The sequence below is a fragment of the Ruditapes philippinarum genome, unplaced genomic scaffold, assembly GCF_026571515.1.
Source record: "Ruditapes philippinarum isolate M1 unplaced genomic scaffold, ASM2657151v2 ctg619_1_1_1_1, whole genome shotgun sequence".
Lineage (NCBI taxonomy): Eukaryota > Metazoa > Mollusca > Bivalvia > Venerida > Veneridae > Ruditapes > Ruditapes philippinarum.
The window spans coordinates 282,676-308,012 of NW_026855813.1; the positions used below are offsets into that span (position 1 = coordinate 282,676).

At 32.4% G+C, this 25,337-nt stretch overlaps 2 protein-coding genes across 3 annotated transcripts in view; one reads left to right on the forward strand and one right to left on the reverse strand.

Annotated features, from left to right (window-relative positions):
- LOC132744478 (uncharacterized) overlaps nucleotides 1–25,337 on the reverse strand; it is a 62,336-nt gene that overhangs the window by 4,072 nt on the left and 32,927 nt on the right. The window contains exons 1-4 of one of the 2 annotated variants that reach the window (XM_060733200.1): nucleotides 3,835–4,047; nucleotides 1,582–1,684; nucleotides 1,082–1,258; nucleotides 501–675 (exon numbers count right to left, since the gene is read on the reverse strand). The exons of the other annotated variant lie outside the window; for it this stretch is intronic. Coding sequence (XP_060589183.1) covers nucleotides 501–675; nucleotides 1,082–1,258; nucleotides 1,582–1,684; nucleotides 3,835–3,960 — 581 coding nt within the window. The 5' untranslated portion in view covers nucleotides 3,961–4,047. Of the gene's footprint in view, nucleotides 1–500; nucleotides 676–1,081; nucleotides 1,259–1,581; nucleotides 1,685–3,834; nucleotides 4,048–25,337 lie in introns of those variants that run through there. 2 annotated transcript variants of the gene reach the window in all.
- LOC132744477 (uncharacterized) lies at nucleotides 16,996–23,778 on the forward strand. Its single transcript, XM_060733199.1, has 5 exons — nucleotides 16,996–17,336; nucleotides 17,639–17,741; nucleotides 18,176–18,352; nucleotides 19,585–19,759; nucleotides 23,533–23,778. Exons 1-5 carry the CDS (start codon nucleotides 17,199–17,201, stop codon nucleotides 23,675–23,677), a joined length of 738 nt encoding a protein of 245 aa, XP_060589182.1. The 5' UTR covers nucleotides 16,996–17,198; the 3' UTR covers nucleotides 23,678–23,778.

The window sequence follows — 25,337 nt, forward strand, 5'->3', positions numbered from 1 at the left end:
AACAAAAACGAATTTTTTGTTTGGGTTTTACGTCACACCAACACAGTATAGGCCATACGGCGACTTCCTATCTTTACCGGGAACCTGCTCGAGTAGATCCACCGATGTTCCGTAAGCTTGCTAGATAGCTTTATCACATAACAGAATCCGCGAAGACGCGGCTGGAACCTACAGCGGTGAGAGACGAGGCATGGGGTTTGAAGTCAACGGCTTTGTTTGGTAGCTTTACAAAAGATGCTGTTTTTAAACGTATATGGACAACCGACGACGGAGAGACAAGGACCCCAAGAGCTAAATTGCATACTTCATAAATTTGCTCAAACAAGCTAAAAGTATATCAAATCCCTTACTCTGCTGGAACCAAAAGTAATAAGCCTTTGTCAAAAGGTCTAACTTTAAATTTTTATCTTGATATCCCTTAATTTGATAATGAACAGTTCAAAAATGGAAGCGGGACAATCCATTTAAGAAATTCCGAGGTAAAAAGTATATCAAAATACCCTAGATTCTTGCATGTATCTTCACAAGACACTGCAAGATTCGAACACTGTCGTCTGACAGCATAAACATAATTACTCCCTGACAGAAGAGCCGTACATGTAGATACGGCAATTTGATCTGCAAAGTCATACGTCACGCCAAAGTTGTCGTCTGCTCCATAACTTTTTATACAGCCTGTTGAATAAGAAAACACAACGCTCGACTTTGACTTTTAAATGAATAATGTATCAGTGTCATTATCGAAAAAAGTCCATTTTAACAAAAAGGTAAGTAAGCAAAGGACTTCGTATACATAAGTTCACTTTTTGTTGTATAAGACATGAATCCCCGCTCCCCTGCATGCCTCCAGATGAGCAAAATATTTCAATGATATAAAACTTAAGAACATGAACTGAGAATTAAGGAAAGGTAAATGATTCAATATACCAGTAATAATTTACATGTTATGTGCCATTAATGACTAATTTTGCAGTACTTATCACCATATTTCTACAGCGAGATTAACTTAGTAATGGCTAAGGAATAGAAACTTATACAAATGGACCATATACTAATCTTAACTAAAATAATATACATGTACCTGCAAATTGAACACTATTACATGGCCTCTCTTCAGTTTCTGTTTGTGCTCCTTTTGTCGGAGAATGTTCAGTGGTTGTTCTCGATCTACTTTGTACCCTACCACCGTGTCTCCCAGAGCAGTTTAATGTACAATCGCTCCAAACACTCCAATCTCCCCAGCTAGGCAACGCAGATTCTATAAAAATGCATTTTTTCTATAAGGAAAAATGAAATTCCCTGAAAACTGTATAATTTTACAGTCGTATATCCCTCATTCATGGGCTGTTATCTTAATACAATTTATCAGCCGAAGAATCTATTTCAACAAATAAATCAATGCGTTGTTATGATTTTGTATTACGATTTTCTTAAATGTCTGTATAGTTGGGCTATGACTGAGCTGCTACTTTTAAGACAAATAATTTCACATTTGTTACTCTCTTCATTTCTAACTATCTAACTTGCTCAAAAACGCTTCTGAAGCGTAATGTACCTTTAAAATCAAATGTACAGCAATACCTTTCAGTTGTTTTTCAAATCCGTCGATAAGATTGCTCTGGTGTTTCACCGTCTCCTGTAGTATTTTCTGTCGCTCTTCTAACTGTGCAAGTTTCTGGAACATCTGTTAAACAAATTTTAAGTATATAAAGATAAATAATACTGTTCATCCCTTGCAGAGTAATACTCTTAAGATACCTTTTATGTTTGGTTTTATAACAAACCAACACTGTCAATGTTATACGGCGACATGGAGGGATACCTCAGCAACCCTCCAGACACAAGCGGGCACCGAAGTAAAACTACCGACGTTTCATAAGCTAGCAGAATGGCTTCCTCACATGAATCCAAAGTTAATTGCGGGATTTGAACCCATATCGGTGAGGAGCACGTCGTTTGAAGTTAACGGCCTTAACCTTTTGGCAACGGACGCCCCCTATAGAAGCTAATTAATATTGTTGGAGGCATGTAGCTTAGATGTGTTGCTGTAGAAAGGTATAGATTGCTGTTAATTTTGGAAGATTTGATACTGTTGATGTAAAAAGATTATAACAGAGGGCTGTTGTGTTGAAGTAGCTTTGTATTTAATTTTTCTGTTGTGGCATGTATATCGTAGTTTCGTGTTTTCACCATCAATCGTGTTTTCTTCATTTCTTTATATACATGCCGTACGGAAATATTCCGGACATATTGTTTGGGTTAGGGCTTTGGTCCTCTTTTTGTGCAAAGAAGACCCCCTTAAGATGTACAAAAATAATTTGCAACGGGATCAGAAAAAGTATGTTTAAATGATTGACTCTAGAATATGGTGTTTTTACGAAAATGTATGCACTTTATATAGAGAAAAAACAAATCACCGGTCCAAGAAATGGCCATGCCACACGGAAATCTCCCGAAAATATTGTTTGAGTTACATTAGGGATTTGGTCCTCTTTTTGTGCAACGAAGACACTCCAAAGTTGTACAAAAACGAATTTGCAACAGAATCAGACAAATCTTGTCTTAACGGTTGGCTCTTAAGTATGGTGTTTTTTATGCACTTTATGTACAGAAAGTACAAATCGCCGGTCCAAAAAGTGACCATGCTAACCGGAAATCTCCCGGATATATTGTTTGTGTTTGGGCTTTGGTCCACTTTATGTGCAAAGAAAACCCTGTCAAGTTGTTCAAAAACGAATTTGCTACGGAATCAGACAAACGGTGTCCTAACGGTTGGCTCTAGAATATGGTGTTTTTATGCACTTTATATACACAAAGAACAAATCGCCGATCCAAAAAAATGACCATGCCACGCGGAACTTTCCCGGACATATTGTTTGGGTTAGGGCCTTGGTTCTCTTTTTGTGCAAAAAAACCCTCCAAAGTTGTTCAAAATCATATTTGCAACGGAATAAAACAAAAGATATTTAAACGGTAGATTGTAGAATATACGGGTTTTTTACGAAATTTCTTAGACTTTACATAATTACAGAACTAATCGCCGGTCCAAAAAGCGACCATTTTTGGTATCAAGAGCCTTTTATTGCTGTCAAGTATATTCTCTAATCCATCACAATCTTTTTGATCGTTCCACTTTTTAAGTATGTAGCGTTCATTTTACAATGGCTAGCTGTGCATGACGTCAATTTCTGTAAGAACATGCTCTAAAGCGCGTTCTGTTTAACACCACTAAATAACATTCTTATCAAGTTGTCATCGATCAAAATAATGTAAAACACAATTTCAGGAGGCTTTTGTCTCCATGATGTGACTTTGCAAATTTTCAACCGGTTTAAACAGCAAATTGCCAGTCCCAAAACGACCGAGCCATGCGGGAATCACCCGGACATATTGCTTAGGTTAGGGTTTTGGTCCTCATTTTGTGCAAAGGAGACGCTCCATAGTTGTACAAAAACGAATTTGAAACGGAATCAGACAAATGGTGTTTTAATGGTTGGGTCTGGAATATGGTGTTTTTTACGAAAATTTGAAAGTATGTTTATGTGAAAAATGTTTAAAAAGTGTTGCATTAAAAGTGTCTGCCAATGTAAAGGCCAATCAATTACATGAATTAACCAAGGACGAATTTAAAGTACATCCTTTCTTTTTTGTATTCACGTTTAGTATTACTGAAATAAATATTTTGCAAGAAGTAGATCTAGTCCAGTTATAAAGTCGCTAGGAAAATGGGACGAAGTTTCTTTTCCAAGTCACTCCGACACTGTTAAAGTCATGTTAATTTACCGAATTAATTTATAATTTGTTAATTTGATAAAATAAGATATTTATTCTTACCCTATAATCTGTATCAAATCTAGAATTACACCTCGGTTCCTGGCTCTTCTGTGTGGTGCTGTTTTCACAGTCCGTAGAGTCAAATTTGTCCATTAATATTAGCAAAACAGAGATTAGAAACTTCATTTTGATATCATATACAAGGCGTATATATTTATGTAAAATATCTCTTCAAATAAACTGCAGTTTACACTACCACTTATTTAGGATGAATGTCTTGATTAAAATCAAATGACAAATATACTCAGTTGCAAAAGAAAGTGTACACTTAGATACTTGGAAATTTTTTATACTTACTTAAGCAAAATACTAGTACTGGCAAATTTTGTATCAAAATTTGAAATGTATTGACTTCAAAATGGTTTCCTTTGTACTGATAATTGATAATTGTCAGAATTGCTGATTCGTGTATGTAGGCAGCGGCGGTATGGGGTAGCGCTTTTTTGTCCAAAATACGTGACAGTAAATCACTATCTGCTGCGCCCATCTTCTCAATGGATCAACGAAAGTGATCGAGACTGCATGGAACTGCATGGAATATCCAAGGCATAAACGAATTTACAAAAAAAGTAATTCTGCAGCTTTTATTTGTCATCCCCCTTTTTACACGTCATCAAAGCTTTGATAATCAAATGTGAACCATCATGTACATGTCTTTAAAGGACTAACATAAAACTTTATAATTTTTAAATTATTGTTTTTGAGCATCTTAGATACGTAGCACATGAAGAAAGAAGCAAGAATCGTGAAATTACTTATCCTAAATGTATCAAAATGTAAACAAAGTAGTATTTTGACTTCCATACAAAATACTAGACCACTATCACTGTAATTAAATGTCAAAAGGCAACATCTAAGAAAGAATGATTGTTTAGGTATTTTGCCAATGAGTAATTTTGAGTATTCATTTGGAAACTATAACAAAATTTTAAAAAATAAAAAAGCTTTTGAAAAATGAAAAATGAAAATAAATGTATTTCTTGGGCATTAAGGGCCTTTAAATTGTGATACCAACTACGCAATATTTTGCTTTAAAAAAATATGCAAAATTTTCGTCGAACCAAGTGCACACTTTCTTTTGTAACCGAGTATATATGATATTTAAATGTATGAGTACAACGCTATGTGTCTAGATGTTGACAAACTATCTCGTTGTTTGATCTTTATACAGAATAATTATAGAGACCTGTGCATAATTATAGAGACTTGTGCATAATTATAGAGACCTGCTCATTTTAAATTCAAGGGGCGTGAGAGGAATTTTTCTTCGGTAACATTTACATCCTTTGCAGTTAACAGATTTGTAATTAAAGATGGGCACACTAACACCTCTTATTAATAATTGGTTTGGTGAAATCGTTGTTAAAGTTTTGAAAACATCTCTAAATACTTTATTCAAATTAAGATACATCATGTCACAACTCACTGCACAAAATCAATTTCTAAACAAATCTACAATCGCTGCTTTTTTCAAGGTAACACATCACCTTTATTTATTTAGTATGTAATTTTGTTTCGTGTGAAACTTGCAAACCGACAATATTATTTTTGTTGTTATTATTATAACGTTCATTATCATCATTATTATTATATAATTATTGTTGTTGTTATTGTTGTTGCTGCTGCTGTTGTTGTTGTTGTTACGTGGCCCAATTTAAGTCATCTCTAGTTAGATTGGTCATAATTAAAGTCTATCTATTGCATGTGTGTATTTTGTGTGTGTTATATGATGACTTTAAAAGTTGTTATTTTTTGTGTATTCTCCAGGAACTCATTTGTTGGCGAAAGGATTAAAGATGTACTACCCACCAGCAGTCAGCAGTTTTTAAAGTGGTGAATCAACAGAATCGAGATTTATGAAAAAAATAGATGGCTAACCTATTATATTTTGGGCCTCATTGGACTTAGATAGCGTTAAAGTTTAAAGTTGAAAACAGTATATAATTCACCAAGAACATGCGTTTGTTACTGCAAGAAATGATTTATCACACGAAACACATGCTCTATACGGATATTTCATATCTATCTTGTGTGATGATAAGATCTGACCAGTTTGTGATAACTTCACGATGGAGTTTGTTTCAGGATAGTATCAGAGGAACTAACTGCTACACCACATGTTTCTTTTACCTGATCATCCTTCAAAACGACTCTCGTGTTTGTCTTTATATAATATATGTAGACAGTATGATCGTATCTATCTGTTAGCACCACTTTATCACTGCTCCTTATGTAAGTACAAGCATTTGTCCCTATAGGATATGACTTATCCGAAAAGTTGATATTGAAATCGTTCTGCTCTCCTGTAGATGATATTATACGAACAGGTGTTCAGCCGCCGACGAAATGTTTATCATATTTTTGACATATGGAGTCATATTTTGTAAACACTTTTATTGTTCTATCTGAAGTTATGTCACTAGATTTGTTAACACGTAGAATGATTAACTTTAATGCACTGTCACTTGTTATTGCTTATACCTCATCCTCAGATACAGCAACAATGGACAGTGGCCGGTAAGATAACTGATACATGATCCTACTTTCTCAAGCTTCTCATTGTAAACTAAACATTTCTTGTTGTAATTATCAACAGTAACAAGTCTTCCATCAGGTTAAAAAACAATCCCTCCATACATTGGCTCTTGTACATCATCCCTTTACTGCTTTAAATCAATGGAATTCAGTGGTGTTAGTATCATTGCTTTATTTATTAACAGGAACTATAGTATTGGCTACCTCTCATAGACGGAATGACAGGGTCAGTTGTCCTGGAACACTATTCAGTGACTGGCAGAGGAGGAAGTTTTAATGTTTCATCAAAATCAAAGGTTACAGTAACGGCCTTTAAACATTGACATTCTGCATCGGCATTTTTTTGAAAAACATTGACGTCATTCTTCATCTTCTGCTCTACTATAAACTGTTGTACCAGAGATCCATTATGATACACGTTGTCAATCGTTTCCAGACACGTTGTTATATCAGCTTAATATTTCTCGTTCTGTGACCGCTTCATTGTCAGCTTTTCTGGTGTCTCTTTTTGAGACAATTCAACGTCTTTAACAACGAAAGTTTCCAACTCGTCAAATAATTACATTCCTACACCCCGCATTCGCCTAATTTTTAATGGTATTTCTTTAGCATTTTCATCATGTTTCTTTTTTATGAGACTTTGCTGTCTACAATTATGTTATACTGCTGTCTCACTTCCTTCAATTTAACCTTTAAAGTTCAACTTCCATAAGTAGATCTTTCAGCGACCTTTATAATTTAAAAAACGCTGTGACATTTACGATGGTCAACAATAGCACGGGTACTGCAGCAGAGCTGATTTTCATCTTCTTGAATTTCAGAACTTCAATATGTTGAGCACATTGGTCTTACCATTTCAGAGCAAACGATCCTTGTTTCGTTTGCGCCTCATTCGCGTCCACTTATTTGTGATTTTTTAAGAATGCGTGTGTGTAGTGAACGTGGGAACAATCTAAACATTAAAATTCTTTACAACTTGAACAAAACTTTTCAGCGACTTTTGTCGTTTGGTTCTCAGTGTTTTAAACACGGTTGGCACAGAAATTCCTTTGTTCGCCCGGACACTCCACCAGTCCCCGCATTGGATTTAGCTATTTTGGTAATCAAATGCAATGCCTATATACAAGTGTACATTTATGTATTATATTGTACCTGGTTACTGTCGCTAGTCGGAATGCGGAAGTAAATAAAATATTTTGTCCACTCGGATCCCCTTAGCATTTATGTTTTTCAATTGGTGGTTGAACTAGTGGTTGTAAAGTATCTGCTCCTTTCTTGCTACATTTTATACTCCTCCGTCATATATAGGTTCTATTGCATTGTTTGGTCATTGATATAGAAATTGAGCATCCAATATTGATAATAAGTAGAATTTATATAGACAAAAAATATTATAAAGCCGGGCAATATATTCGTCAGCTATTCAACGGCAAAAAAGATATTCAATACATGTACATGTATAAGTGCGAATTACGAGATAACACACATACCAATGATAAAGAAAAACACAGAAAGATTCACGATGTATGTAGAACAGCTGCTTCGTTTTTAGTCACGACTGTGTTGGTTGTGTTTCAATGATCATTGGTTATCATGTCAAGGAAGGACTTGAGCCATTATTTATAAAATCTAGTTGAATTTATTTAACGAGTTTGAAATTAAGTGAAAAAATCCAAGGCTGTGCGGAATGTAAGATTTTTCTAATCACGTAAACCTTGGACGAGGCATATATAGAAATATACAATTTGAAAAGATAAAGCTTCTTTGCTTATGATAATTGTTGTTTGAATAAATCATTATTTGATAAATACAGATAATACACATTTTCAATGAGCTTGATGAATTATTAATTCTAGGGCCCTTCACGTCATTACTTGGTCACTCCGAAATCGAACGGTTGTGGGGAAGCGTTTTGGCTGTGGCTCTAAACAAGTAGCAAAGTCTAGATGTATTGCTTCGTTAGTAAAATATAAAAAATAGAAAAGATCAAATATTGCACATCACATGCATATAATTGAAAGATTTGGATAAATTTCATACTTATGTAGTAAAAGAGGATTCAGTCGTAAAATATACCACTCTTGCGATGTAGACTATCATAAAGATCAGATGTTACAGGTACAAAGATTTTCCTTAAATAAAGTAAATTGTTTAGTAACATACAATGCAACATAAATGGGAATAACAGCTTTTGAAGATCCTCAATTACGCAAAGAAAAATAATTTTTTTTTTAATTTGTCCACCTACATTGAATTATTATTTCAAAGGGGATTGTTAAAAAATATACCATAGCTAAGAACATCGTATGTGACGATACATATACATTATCTGTCTCTTCTTTAAGCAATAAAGAATAAAGAAAACTTTATTTCACTTCACAAATATTTAATATCAGAGACGTATCTTTGCTTATTTTAATATTACGCCGAGTTCTGCAGCTCTGTGTTATAACCAAGGATTTAGGGGATATCTAAGCGATGAAATGATACTACTGACTTTATCTAAAGTTATGAAAATAACATCACGTACATGTAAATTGCACGAAGTCTAACGTGTTACTGTCTTAAATATTTCAAAAGTTATTTGCTATTAAAAACATAGCCAGGTGTCTCTATTGTAATCAAGATGGATTTTATTTCATTTCTAAAAGTTACTTTTTTGTTTCTTTTTTTTGTTGTTGTTGTTTCATCATACCTTAACATGAGATATAATCAAGGGGAATAGGAGAATATGTTTTTAAAATGATTTATATGAAGATAATACAAACACAAACAACTGAAATGTTTTAGGGTAACAATAAGTTGTTGTATTGACAGCTCAAATTAAGTATCGTGCGATCATTTGTGTCCTTTAAAAATATTTTTAAATGCGTATTTTGTCAATGTCAAAGAAAATGATTATTATCTTTAACAGTTTTTTTTCTATTCCTCAATTTCAATTCGAAATAGTTAAGTTATTTCATTCTTACGAACATAAAAGCAATTTTGTATAAAAAAACAACTCGCCAACAAGTCGGCGAAAATAAAAGAATTGGGACATGGCGTGTCACATTGTTCTCATTGTATATTTATCTGTTTATTGATGTATAAGTGAGACTACGTATAATAAAGAACATACGCCATTGTTTGCAGAATAATTATGCAATTTATTTCTTTACTAAATAAAATAAGATAGTAGAACTTCTCTATACAGGGATCCTTCATATTACCGGACAAAGTATGATGTTTTTTCGCTTTAACTTTTATTTAAAACCATTAAATATCACAGCACTGACAGCACTGGATGTTCGATTGTGTTGACAAATTAATATGACATACCGTTGGTCATCACTTGAAAGGCCAATTTCCTGCCGAAATGAGTACAAAGGAAGGTGGAATATGTTGTGACATATGCTTTAATTTAGGGAGATTTGTCATCGACATTCAACAATTACAAGAATTTATAGAAAGTATTAAAAAGCAGTATTTTTTTCAAGTGGTTCAGTTGAGATCGAAAAACCAAATTGCGTTATATCCTCAAAATAGTACTTTGAAATTTTGATAAATTTAAAGAGTACACTACTGACAGAAGCAGAAGCTGGAAGTAGATAGCCAAGTCTTTCATCTACTTATAAGGTATATGTAAAACATGCTAATTCTATGGGGATTACAGTTATTATCAATCAGATATTCCCATCAGCGATTGTGAATACATAACTAAACAATGTCACAATTTCATCCTGAGAGATTAATGAAATTGTCACAAAACAATAATTCAAGTTTGATAAGATAAAGTGATTTATTAAAATTATTAATTTGAAATAGAGATCGATATTGCAACAAAAAATAGAAACAGTTAAAATTTCATAGAGATTTTAAAAACCGACAAAACAAGGTATCACTGTAGCAATTGGAAAAATAGTAACGTTTACAATGAATTTTTTATTTTAAAATACGGCTAAGTGTTTTGCGTGCCAAAAGTTAACACTATCATTGAATCATTGAAATTATACAAACACAACTACAAAATTTGCTAAACAACAGTCAACTCTCAACTTTTTCTAAAAGCGAACAAATAAATGGTTTAAGCAAATTATTAAAAAAGGCAATTATAATTATAGATAAAAAGTGTTTCCTTTTTTTCAATTTTAATAGGTCAGTCAAGTCACACTTGTTGTTTTGTATAAGAATGAATCCTTTCAATAATATGAATCCTTTCCATAACCAAAAGGCAAAGTTAAGAAAATATAATCAAATTCAATCATTTGACGGTGGCGGTCATTTAAAGGCCAAGGACATATCTGAATTATTACACATGTCTGTTTGGTCACAAGTGTTTTTTGTCCACATATGAATCAAATCCATACATAAATAATCAAATTATGACAATTTACCAAAATTCAATACTTAGATCTCGGCGGTCAAGGTCATTTAAAGCTCAAGGTTAGTTCAACCTTTAAGAAGGTTTTGTCAAAAATGTTGTTCAACATGAAATAATCCATTGATTAATTACAAAGTTACAGCCAATTATAGCGATAATCAGTGAAAATGAAATAATTTGAACTTCAGGGTCAATGTCAATTTCAGTTTGATATGCATGAAGGTCTTGGCCTAAAAGATGTTGTGTCTTAATATGAAGTTAATCTATTTATAAATTACAAAGTTATAGCCACTTACAGAAAAAAAAACAAGAGAATATCATTAATTTGATCTTGAAAGTCAATGTCAATTTATCAATAAGTTTCTTTAGTAACCTCAATCTAAATCAAATCAGTAGATAAATAACAAAATTATGACAATTCTGTTCTGTTCTTTTCATGTCAAGTAGGGCGAAATGTGAATATTTTGGCAAAATTTTCGCCCGACTTCGCCCTAAACGCAGTCGCTGCAATTCGGTGCCCCGCAAGATTAATTATAGTATATAAATATTAACTTATACAGGAAAATACCATCTGGTGCACACAGTCAAATGTTTGCTATACGTAAAAAGAAATGTTATCAACCAAAATGGTGGGATGATGATTGTCAACAAAGTAAAGAACATAAAAATCTTTTATTAAGATTAAAAATGTCGTGACTACGGATTATATGAAGTTTCTAAGAGGCATTTCAAAAATACCTGTCCTAATAAGAAACTAATGAAACTATCTGAAAATGGAAATAAGCTAATTATAAATTCAAAAAATAACCCGAAGGAATTTTGGTCCCTAGTAAAAACTGGTTCGATACAAAATACATTGACTTCTGAAATAACGGCAATTGCCTGGCTAAATTATTTTGAACAGTTACTATTTCAAGAAAATCAAATTCCCATTGTTGTATTAAATAGTCGTATAAATGATTAAATAACAGACCAAAGTCTTAATAGTGCAGTTACAGGTCACTTTTTAGATTTAAGTCAGGCAAATGTCAAGGTCAAGATGGTATAGGGGCACAGTTCTATAAGAATACTTGTCATAGTATATCTCCTATTTTGTGTAGATTGGTCAATAAAATCCTGATAACAGATAATTTTCCAGACGCATGGTGTCAAAGCATCATAGTTCCTCTATATAAATCAGGCGATAGAAATGACCAATCTAATTACAAAGGGATTTCATTAGTGGATGTTATTTACAAAATATTTTCGGACATTATTATGGAATGGTTAGATAAATGGACAAATCATTTGATATCATTGACGAAGCTCAAGCTGGTTTTAGATCCGGATACTCCGTTGTTGATAACATGTTTTCACTTCAGGCTATGATTCAAAAGTACATTTCAAGGACAGAATTTGCTTTGTTTGTTTTTGAGTTTACATGTATTTATACTCGGCGCCGGAATTAACAATATGACCGAGAATGTAGCATCCTTGCCGGTCCACTATGGTAGTCTCATCGGGGACGTCTTTTTCATGCTGAATCTTCGGTAGCCTGTTCTTCGTTCAGTGGTGGTGAAAGAGTCGACAATACTGCCAAGGCATCAGCTTCCTGACCAACGATAACAAAAACGGCCTTTGTTAGCGCCAACCCTCCAGAGTTAGTCACGACAGGTCAACCAATCATCTCTAGTACTTGAGGTGACCTGACCTCGACCTGCCGTGTGCCTTCTCCGCGACGTGCACGCCTCTAGAGGGATTTGGAGAAGGCCGCACTGTAGATTCTATGTTTTTATATAGACTTAAAAAAGCATTAGACTCCCTAGTACTTTATAATATGTTTAATAACATTTAAAGTAATGGTGCCAATGAAATTTAATGAAAGTTCTTATTTCAATGTATTTTCAAAGTTAGTAATTAAATCAAAGTAATCAAAGTATCAAATACATCGTTTAATGACAATAGGCGGGAAAATATATCATGTGATTGTAGCTTCGGGTTCGATCAGGTATTACATTGCGCAAGACAAGGAGACGTGAATTCGCCCAGAATATTCAACTTATACATTAATGACCTCATATCCAACATGAGAGAAACGTGTAAAGATATATTTATCACGAGTGATATACCAGATACAGGGGTGGCGCGATAGCTCAGTTGGTTAAACCACTGCTTATCACTCCTGATGTCCCGGGTTCGATCTTGGGAGAGATTTATTCAAAACCAAGGCATATAATATGCATAAGGTTATGCTATATCAACAATATAATGAACAGTTATTCAAAAGTAATTAACAAAACATATAAACATAAAATAAAACGGAATTAATGGTAGTCGTAACGGCGGTCCACTACGTCATTATGAAAAATGGTCATACAATGGCGCTAAAGTAAACGTAACTTCGATATATAAGTACATAGGTCATTTATTTACCCCAAAATTAATTTGGACTACGGGAAAATGAAGGCTAGCTGCACAGGCTAGAAAAGCCATATTTGCAATCAGACGTTTCATTTGGTCAATTCTCACATCAAGATATCTTTAAGTTCTTTGATTCCATAATAGTTTCTACCGGTATATTGATATACGGAGCAGAAATTTGGGGTCACTCGTATTCACCCGAAATAGAAATGGAAAAGATGCAAATTGAATTTTGCAGATACTTTTAGGTGTAAACGATTCTGTGAATAATAGTATGGCATTATGTGAATGTGGTCTTACGTTATGCTCAATTTACTACATTTAATACATCAAATAGTGGTGATGCCAGTGACGCGTTATCAAATATGTAACATTTGCAAGTTAATATTGGATGAAATAACTGGATTCGCGAAATTTTATACAAATACGGATAGGGTAATATTTGGATATGTCAAGATATGGGAGATTTTAATGTGACAGTTGGTTGTTCAGATACAAATAAAGAATTCTGATGGTGTGTCAGTTATAAATATATTTTATTGTTTGTAGGTTCAATTCAATTGTCGTTATAAAAAGGGTGTCCTACAAATGCACAAAAAGCATAAATTATCAAAATAATAAAAGCAGAAATAAAAAGCAAATATAAGCAAGCACAAGCAAACAAAAGTAATAAATTGTAATTAATTTCATATTTAGATAAATGTTTACTTATGAAGTTATATTTAAAAATATAAAAACTCAATTCAGGTGATAAACAGCTGATTCAGACTGATATGGAAAATATCTGGATTAAAATGAATTTAACCATAATTTTAAAAGAACAAATGACAGGACTGGCACAATCTGGGATTTTCCTGACTGTTAACATAGTCGAGTTCTATTCTGTCTGTTAAGGATGGCTGAAGACCATCCTTCTTCAAGAAGCTAAGTGATTACTTTTTACAAATCCCGCCAAACGTGAAAAAGATGTTATTTATTCGTTAGCCAATGAAACTTGTTAATTTTGACCTCTCACACAAAGGTTAGTGTTAATTAGATTTAGTTGTCATGAAATTTTAATGATTAAAAGGGATGAGACCACTTAATTCAGGTCAGAATGATCTATATAAATTACAAACTGTATGAGTCTTTTATTTTTCTTTAACTTTTATTATTTAAGTCCGCAATTTTTGACAGGGTTTCTTGACTATGAAAAATTGATAACTAAAGACATAACAGTAGTTTAAACTGAATTAAATTTTTTATAAACACAGTGAAAATTATTAAAGGATAATTGCAACCTGAAAATAGACTTGTTATGTTATCTGATACTTGAGCTTATCAGTGATTAATGTGGTCAATATGTGTGTTTTTAGTAAATTGTAGTATCAACAACAGCAGCCGTGTGTATGGTTACCCTCTTAAGCCATGTGACGGGCTTGTCGCTACAAGCTATGTCATTATGGATATATGTGCAAATCGAGAAAAAGTCGCATGGTCTTTGTAAAAGATTCCATAAATGTAAATGATAATTAGAGGAATGTCTGTACATTCAACATATATTTAAAATATCAGTCCTCATATTTACAAGTGGAGAATATAAATTGCTCATAGATTCTTAGGCGACTGCAAACTGCCTATACCATGCAGCCTTTGAAAAAGTGAAAACAAAATCTACATCTACAAATACCATTCAAAGATCTACCCTGATGCTCAAAAGATACATCTGAAAATTCTCTGAATTGTAAAGTGAAAAATAAATTAAGTCAAAAGGAAACAAAAATAAAATTTCACATTATTGATAAAGACTGCAGACCACTATTGAGACAGCAAACTGCAGCTGATCTGGAATTACTTAAATTCTGCATAAATTATGTGAAAACAAATCAAAATAACATGGACAATATTTTATCAGAGTTCAGTGACAGATTTCAATGATCTGGAAAAACTCAAAGAATTTCAGCTACAGCTACATGGAAGAAATAATAGTTGTAAGACCTGATATCTGGTTAAATCAACATAATTTTCATTATTAATAATAACTTGCACATAAGTGCCAAGCAAATTTTAAAAGACCAAATATACAACATTAGGCAAGCTAGTTATAATATTCAAGTAAGGTAGAATCTATAACTAATTTAAACATGCACTACAATATGAGAAATATTTTAATATTCTTCAAAGTAGGGATTTCAATTGACACTATTAAAATTAAGAACTTGTAATAACCGCCATCGACACTGAACTTGTGATGGCATATTAAATAACACGAGCACGCTCTGCAACTATAGGAAAAGGTTCTGAGCAACATTACTTACTAAAATGCCCAATCCTTTAATCTTGAAAGAAATATGTACATCCTCAATTTAGTTAAATAGAGAATACAGAATCTCTAAAGAAAGCCCAACACGACAAAATTGAAAATGTTGCAGGCTCGGTTTGATTGAGCCTGTTAAAACTACCTATACTGGCATGCGAGCAGTTCCCGTACAGAAGCAGTACCCGTATTTTTTCATTTACACGCTTGATTTTTACTTGCAATCTTCAAAAATTCATTTCAAATCAAGCAGATACATAAAAGAGACAAAATCTAAGTGTCAGTTCGGCAGTACATATAAAAATCTCATTTTAAATTACTTTCACCTGTGCGTTGTCAAAACGTGACCTTGTTTTTTCTGGGGGATTCCGTCCTTGAGCGCATGCGCTAAAATACCTACACATGAGGCCTGTTAAAGGGTTTTCCACTAATACCACCTGTTTACAGATAAGTAGGCAATGTGATGAAAACTTGTTTAATTATCAGAATTTTGACCAATATTACTAAATAAAATATTTTTATGGCTTTGATGCGTAAAATATCATGCATACAAGCATGCCATCGCATGTGAATGCGTTGGGGTAACGGTACCGGGTAATAGATACACGCTTTTAGTTTACTTTCTATTTCCTGAATTACATCTATTTATCTCTTAGATAATGGTCTGTTCAACAATTGTAAATGAAAAATAGGTCCGATATAATAAAATTGTATAATTATAATGGGTTAGATTTTAAGTACGGGAACTACTTCTCTTCATACAAAATAATGCATAATTTCGGTACCCCATATGAGGCCTCATAAGTAAGGGTTATTCTATGTTTAGAACATAATGGAATTTCCATGATTTGTGTGACGAGCTGAATATTCATGTGTAAAATTCAAATTTTGGTGAGTGAGCGTAATAAAAAATAATGTTTAAGTAACTATGATTTTTGTACGGGAACTGCTCGCATGCCAGTATAATTAAAAAAAATATATTATGTAAAAATGAATATACTCTAATGAAGCTCTCTTATTTTTGTTTTGAAGTGAAATAAAGTTATTTGTCTGTCTGTCTGCCTGTATGCCAGTGTGTCTAGTAAAATAACTCTGTATATTAAAATTCTAAAAGCTATCATAAAAATTTTAACATGAAAATAATTTTCTATTTGGAAAAGATTTAATTATAATAACCAAAACGATTTTGTTTTAACTCGCAGCTATAAGCTCCATCACAATACTTTTTTTCAAATTTTAGAAAAAAGATAAACATGAAGTATTTGGTATCTATTATTTTCAATGGTATTGTGTATTTTTAAAAAGAATGTTTGTAACAAAAGATGGCGACGTTTTTCCTTATCTTTATATGATAGAATAGGTAAATATAGTGTACACATGAACATCTTCTTAGATTTTTAAAAAAGATAATTTGATGCTTTTGTATTGCAAATCTTATCATAATCAGTTACAATCTTATCAATTATATTTTGTTGTCACTTTAATAAGTTTACACGCAATTTTAGTTTCACAAGGAAAATATTGAAAATACAGTAACAACATTCTGTCGAAGAGGACGAATCGTATTTTGAAAAAATATATGTACTCATTGGACGATCTTTATATAGAAGTTTGGTTTCGCATGTGATGTCTTATTATATTTTAAATAAAGAAGACGATACAAACATTGTGTATTACCTCTATTAAATTTCGTATAGCCACAAAACTGATACGCTAAACACATAATTTTGATATCAGGCATTCACTAAAACGGTTTTGAGGAGATCGCTGCTCATGGATATAAAGATGAAGTTTTCGCTTTTCATGTTGTTAACATTGATTGTCGATCTTCACCTGACGGAAGGAGAAAGCGATATTGTACAAGAGAATCAGGTACCAAGATGTAACTCACGGTTTGATACTGATTACAAGGTAAGGAAACAAATCTTTTTGATATCTGTTTTTAAAGGCACAGTCGGTTACTTTTCAGAGCAAAATATATTTCTTTCCAAAACATTTCGTTGATACTACTTTGAAATTAAAAAACAATATGAAGAATATGTACATCAATCTTTTTCAGCAAGAAAAGCTAATGAAATCCACGTAACTAATAGTGTTATTATATACATGCTTGAATATTTTATTGAACTTAAGGTCAAATCTTGAATAATGTCATGCAATAATAATAACAAATGCATTTCTTGGGCATAATGGGCCTTTAATCTATTTACCAGCTGATCCAGAAACTTGTACAGTTAGAGGAGAGACAGAAAACTCTACATGAGACAGTAGAACACCAGAGTAATCTTATTGAAGGACTGAGAAAACAACTGAAAGGTATTGCTGTTAATACGAGTTTCAGCACAATAAACTGGTGTTATTTACTTATGTGTGTTTTCAGTCAATCAATTACTTCACAGTCGATTACTTTAACATAGCAAAATAATTTGCTTTTTTTAGATAACATTTCAATAATACCACTTTGAAAATGAAGAATAAATTTAAAGCAATCTATTGTTCATATATACATTTTTAAATTTGACATTTGTGTATTTGAATATGGACAACCCTTGGATGAAAAGAATAAACGCGCAAATTTGCTAATGCTAATCTAACACGAGTGATTCATTATTTCTTATAAAATTGATTAAATTAATTTTTTTAAACCATTGAAGAAAAAATCAACCTTTATAACAGTATATTTGTAACGTAACATATAAGGTAAAAGATGTTTTATCGGTGTCCATTCTTTCTCATAAATATTGTTATAGAATCTGCGTTGCCTCGCTGGGGAGATTGGAGTTTTTGGAGCGACTGTAAATTAAACTGCTCTGGGAAACACGGTGGTAGGGTACAAAGTAGATCGAGAACAACCATTGAACATTCTCCGACAGTGGGAGCACAAACAGAAACTGAAGAGAGGCAATGTAATAGTGTACAGTTTGCAGGTATATTACTAGTTATATTTTTTTCACACGTTCAGTTTTTTATACGTTTAAAATATTTTTGGCCGTTACGCGAAGGTCATTGAATAGCAAAAAAAAAAGAAAAAAAAAGGAGAAGCGTTGTCATCAAGTGTCCTGACGCATATTTTTTGCGTTTCAGACATTTTTTTTTTGCGGAATTATGACCCTTTGTAAAAAAAAAAATTAGATAAAAAACCTCAGAGAAATAAACTTTTGCGCGCAACTGTCTCTTTTTTCTCAAGGGAGTTTGACATAACTTTCTAAGAAGCTTGTATATCAAGTGCCAAACGCGCAGAATCAAAATTTTTGGCAGACATGGCCCTTTGTTGTTTGTTTTACAAATATTATACATAGATAAATACAATTCTGTGTGCAATTTTTCTTTGATTTTAGAAACAACTTAAGCTTTTTTATATCAAACTGAAATGTTATGCCTTTGTTATACATCATATTATATCACTGTACATATTCCATTACACTCATAATATACAACTATAATGTAATGAACAAATAAGTATTATGGATTAAAATAATTTGTTCTTAAGTTTGTTGTTAGTAATAATATGCATGCATCTATTTAGATATAATTAGCATTTCAATTCTCCAGAAAACTGACAATATGCATGTACCAGGGCATTAGATGACGAAGCTTCTATGAAACACGAACGTTGAAATCCTGGTTTCGCCGAATTGCGTTTCTCTTTTTGTATTTTCTGATCGAAGATCAGTAAATACAAAGCTATCATTCAATCTTTGACACATAAGTTTCACGACAAACCTAACAACAAGTAGTTCTCAAAACAGCTTAAAACTAGCGATTTAAAAGAAAGACATATTCTTATTTTGTTACAAGTATCCAACAAATTACAACGCATTCAAAGTTTAAAAGAAGCGTTGGCTTATAGAATTGTCAATAAATGCACAATCACAAATTACGCGGATGAATATGATTTTAATTAATGAAAATGCTATTTTTAGCGATGTCGATTACCGAATACTACACAAATAAATCTGACTGCCGAGTAGTGGAATATATAGATTCTACATGTCGGACTGTTTTGGCGAGAAGATTTTCGCTAACTTATTTACAACATAAAAATAAACTTACACAGGAAAATTACATACATATATACAGTACGATTTAGATTGAAAAGATCAGAAAATACCACATAGCTTGCAGCCCTTTGATTTTAATTAGTTTTTATAATTTTTAGGCTGTATTAAAAGTTATGGAGCAGACGACAACTTTGGCGTAACGTATGACTTTGCAGATCAAATTGCCGTATCTACATGTACGGCTCTTCTGTCAGGTGGTAATTATGTTAATGCTGTGAGACGAGCTTGCTCGTATAGTTCAGCATCGTGTGAAGATACATGCAAGAACCTTGGGTATTTATCTTATAAACATTTTATTATACTCATTTGAGCTTTTAGAATCTTCGGCTCTCAGTCTTCTGCTGGTTTTCCGCAAATGTTTTAAAAACAATATTTCTGAAACTATACGGCAAATTTGCGAAAAAACATAGTTTGCTGAAATCTTTTTTAAGGGGTTACATAAAGGTTACATAGGTTATTAAAAGGGGTGACATGCACATCGTTTACATTGCACTTTCTTTTTTATCTTGTTCTCACGAGATGCTTATTCAAGTTAACGACTAAATATGTCATTATACCGAGTCACTTCTAAGTCATGACTGGGCAGAATAAAAAATTACCTCTTACAAGGTCGTGACAAGAGGAAGAAAAAAGTGCAAATCTATAAGAAGCATTACTTTTGAAAAAATAAAAGACTAGCGCAATAAAAAGACGAATCGTGTTATCAAAAAACTGTTTCGTTTCCATGTGTATATCAGCTAATCCGTTATAGCCTCACTTCTCGAAGAAGAAAAAAATGAGCTTTTGCCATAACCTATTTTCGGCTTCCTTTGGTTACGGTAATTTTTTCAGGAAACATGTCACTTATTCAAAACATGATTACTTGTTATACATCATTGTTATCATAAAAGAATGCCATTGCAAGCAAATGGCAGATAATCCTAAAATCATTTTTGCAATGTTATGACTTCCTTGACCTGGTTAAACATTTTGTTACGGTCCATTTTTCTCAGAAATTATGGAAGTTATTCACCATTATATGACACCGTCTCAGAGAGGCAAATAATTCTTAATTCATTTTGTTGCAAAATTAAGCTTTTTAAAACCTTTTATTTGCTATGGTCATTTGTTGAAAGATTGTCAAAGTTAATCACTTCAGACAGGTTACCTTACATTTTATTTTTGTTCAGTTATATATGTCCTTTTTTACTTTGAAGTTTCGTTCACCCTTTTCGGATAAAGTTCGACTTAAGTTTGACATCCTGTAGAACTGAATTTAAGTTTGTTTCTATAAAAAGAACCATGCGAGAGTTTTTTTGCAGCTGTGGATGTCTTGTTTAACTTGAAAATATTTGGAAATATTTTTGCATGAAAAGCACAATGAATGTTTATAAATTACAATTGTTTAACAACATATCATTTATTACATATATTAAATATAGTATCATAATACAATTTAAAAGTTTGTTTTACACTCCATTTTATAAATGTTTTGAAGAAATGAATATTTTCTAGGCGCATCTGGGATATTTTTTTCTACAAAGGGAACAATTGATGGTATGTTATCAAACTAAATTTAAGATAAATGATATAAATTGGAATTAGTATCAAAAGAAAAGTTTCTTGTAAAATTCAATAATCAAATTTTCGATTAATGTTTTGGAATCATTTCCACTGCAACAGAGATTTTCCAAAACGGGCAAAAAGTACTAGTATGTTATCAAACAATTTTAAGTCCCAAGTTTACATAAAAAATGTATATGATATATAATCTGATTGGATAAAAGAAACAGAATATATATCTGCATGCCTCACACCACAATTTTTCAAGAAAATCAAACTTGAGAAAAAAATATGTAATTTTCGCCAAAATATCTCCATTGCAAAATTTTGTCTTACCGGGTCAAAAAATAAAGACGCAGCAAAATTTCTACACTGTGGAGAGGACCTCTCCAATAAGTAGGTTTTCAATGGTCATTTTAAAATTACAAACTGAAATCAGGAAATCTCATTGGTCATTCTAAAACTAGTATTAAAATATAAAGGATCGTCTAAATTATTAAGTAATTTGAAGGATTATCAGAAACAAACTTTCTTGTTAAAATATCTTTGTGACAATATAATATGATTGTGTTGAATAAATCGATGCGTACTTCGTCCGAGTATCTTAAATTTACAGGGAAGAACTGAATGTAAAAATAGTTTTAATTGGTAATTTCAAAATAACAAAATAAAATCTCTTAATTTTATTGGCCGTTCTAAAATAAAATGTAAAGGATAATTCTTGTCATTTTAAGATTACTAAACTGTAAAAGGTAGTTCTTGCCATTATGAAACAAAATGTACAGGATAGTTCTTTATATTTCTACTTAAATTTGTCAGATATTAAGTTATGTTTTACAATACTTCTTGCATTCAGATCTCTTAAAATTTTCTAGTGAACAGTTTATTTTACGTACGAACTAACTGAGTTTATTTTACACAAAATGAGTTTTAAATTATGTCCAAAATAACGAGAATAATATCGGAACTTATCAGGTACCCTTAGTTTATGATGTTCAATAAGTGTCTTATACATGTATATCATATGATAACTGATGTGTTCAATTGATATAATGTTTATATTTTTATATATTTTAGTATATTAATCAGGTTTTTAACAAAATAGTTGCGTTACCGACTGCGTATACATATACATGTCGGTGTTAGAAACTGAGTGTGTTCAATTACCGAAAAACGACAGGTTTGTTAAGAAACGCATAAATCTAACAGTGTTCCATTTTATCAAGATTAATATCATTATGTCATTGCTATGCAAGCTATCCTAACATTTCTTGTGTACGGACATAATCCCATTCGGACAAAATCTCCTTCATGTATTTTTGTATATCTGGATCCCCTCCATGGGTGGACATAATCCCCTTCATGTGTGAAATTTTGAAGTGAACAAAATCCCCTTCATAAAATTGCTACCTAGGACAAAATCCCTCTCGGAGGAATTTTCGGTTTATAAAGTGGGTATGAGAGCGACATACTGCATTATGCTGTGTGGTAAATATCTTAATGTATAAATAAGTAGAAATTATTTCAGCAGAAATTCACATTCAATTAGCACATTTAAATCACATTAAAATTGCTTTGTTAAAGCATTCATAACAATCAATAGTAGTGCAGTGATCTTGATTTGATTAAATTATCACTCTTTCATCAATAGAAATTGTAACAATAGATAGTATATAACAATTAGAATTATCAACTAATAATTATTGGCTAATAAAAGTGTTTTTCATACTAATCAATTTAAAACAATTAAAGAAATTGCCTAATCAAATATGTGTTATGTAGTTGACAATTTACCATAACTTTAATGAAAACTTTTAAACTAAATAAAGGTTAACTATTGATACATAATGAAATAAAAAAATAAAAGTTTATTATTCATCAATTTTTAGGGAGTATAGTGATACATTATTCATCATTTTTTAGGAGCATAATAATACATTAGAAACCTATGAAACAAGGGGATTTTGTCCGGGTAGTGAAGGGGATTTTGTCCAGCCTGGCAAAAACATGAAAGGGATTATGTCCACCCATGAAGGGGATTTTGTCCTGGTAGGCGAAGGGGATTTTGTCCGAAGGGGATTATGTCTGGCATTCAACATTTCTATATGACTGTGCATGGAAAACTAAGAATTAACCAGTTTTACTTCGGCCAAGTATCTTTTATCAAGATACTTCTTGTTGTAAAGGAACTTTTCTTAAAAACTTTCAGATATTCACTTTAGCTTAGAATTATTGTACGTAAAATTTATATAAAGGGCAGATTATCCTATTTTATCCTATTTACCTCATTGACTATCAAGGGCAGGTAAATCTTCCTAGCAACTTTGCAGAATTATCTCCCTTTTCCATGATGCTTAAAAATATCAAGCGAAAAGTGGAGGAATGCGCTGTCTTCGGTCTTTGTTTGTTTTATAATACCAAGTTTTGTTATGACAGTGGTCCGATATTTATTCTTACCAATGTAAAATCAGTGTGTCATAATCTCTTGTTTTCTTCTTTTACAGGAAAAGGTGTTTCAATGCATTGCATGTATATCGAGGCTCACCCGTTTTGCCAAGGAACAAGAATGGGGCGCTTGGATTACAAGTGTATAAATACAACAAATGTTCGGGGGGTTGTGGACCAAATTTTTGCTGCTGTCAAAATTAACTCATGATTTTGTATGATAACAATTTGTTGAACTAGCTTGTATTGTGGGTGCATGTACATGTAGTTCAAAATAAATTTGTTTCCAGGAAGCTTCAAATAAGTATCGGTTCTTATTCAAATTGCATCAAATAATTAAGCGCATCAAATATTGCGTGTGATAAAAGATAAGACGCTAATTAAAGATTTGTGCAAGCCATCTAAAGTGTCAACGTCAAAACCCCAAGATGACAGTTTGCTATTATTAGACACATATCAATGTTTCATTCGATAAAATTTGTAAATTGTCAATCACATTTCTAAGAGATGGTATGCAGTACTACATGTATAATGTTTTAGTTTATCCCCTGTGCCACCTTTCAAAGTGATGAAACGTTTAATTAAACCCCTGTGCCACCTTTCAAGATGACACACATTACTTTAACCCGTGTGCCACATTTCAATCTTTAGTTGAATAAACACCCACAGGCTCCGACGACACATTGACTTATATTAAGCCATTGAACGGGCAACAAATAATTTATTGCGGCTCGATTGTACTGAGGAAGCAATAAAAAATAAACAAAACAAACAAACTCAAAGTATATCCAAATTTTAACCGAGGCTTAGCTTCCAGTTTCTGTCTGAACTGGACTAAAAATATTTGGCGAATAAAATTTAATCTTACATAGCCGATAAAAACCTTCAACCTTAACGCCACTTTTAAAAAGCAGCAAGAATTGCATTAATCTTTAAGATATGATCGTTTAAAAGAAATTTAAAATGTAAGTTTTAATGATTTCTTTTTAATTAATCATATTTACGCTGATGTTTAATTTACTTCATTTCACGTAAGTTTTCGTTTGGTTAATAACATAAGTGTTCACCTGATTGTGCGCATGTTTGTTCTTACTATTAAATTTCGGGTCATTTTATCCTTCCCGGTATTGAGTGAATTCACTCTCCGATGTAGAGGTTCCGGTGTTTTTTTCGATATATATATATATATTTCTGTGACTTCATATTTTACTATTTGGGGTATTCTCATTATTAATTTTATACAAAACTAAAAAAGAACTCTCTTTTTGGCTAAAATTTCATCCCAAATTTGGCAGCATGTCGGCCATGCATACGGAAAACATGTGTCAGAAATCAGTCCGAGTCCCAAAATCTTATCTGTCAGTCAAGCATGTCCGAAAGATATGATTATCATTTTGGCAGTAACAGCTTATTTTACTTCAAAATGCAATATAATGTGCTCATTGGCCTCCCGTGCATCATAATAATAGTTTCATCACAAAAACCCACTTGCATACATATCTTGTATCATTTATTAATTAATCTATTAATCTTAACTTCACATGGGAGTAATCCCTCCCGTGAAAATAACGGGGCGGGCAAAATCCCTCCCGCATCAATTACATGTATGTATGTTGAATAGTTTGGATTTTCTTTTCAATGCAGTCAACATATTAAAATTGTAATAATGAATATTTTTGTTTTCCATTTGCATATGCGTGTTTGTATTTGCTTGAGTACATTCCTGACAGGCATCTGAACAGTAATTGCTAAAATCTGTAAGTGCATATTTATTCACGTAAATATGCATGTGAAGTTAAGATAGTCATGGTAGGAGATATAAATGAAGACCAGCTGAATTATTCGAATCATAAACTTCGCGACG

Coding starts and splice junctions, on each gene's coding strand:
- LOC132744477 (XM_060733199.1), top strand. CDS start 17,199: ATGGATATAAAGATGAAGTTTTCGCTTTTCATGTTGTTAACATTGATT. Junction 17,742..18,175: donor ACTGAGAAAACAACTGAAAG/GTATTGCTGTTA, acceptor ATATTGTTATAG/AATCTGCGTTGCCTCGCTGG. Junction 18,353..19,584: donor TAATAGTGTACAGTTTGCAG/GTATATTACTAG, acceptor TATAATTTTTAG/GCTGTATTAAAAGTTATGGA.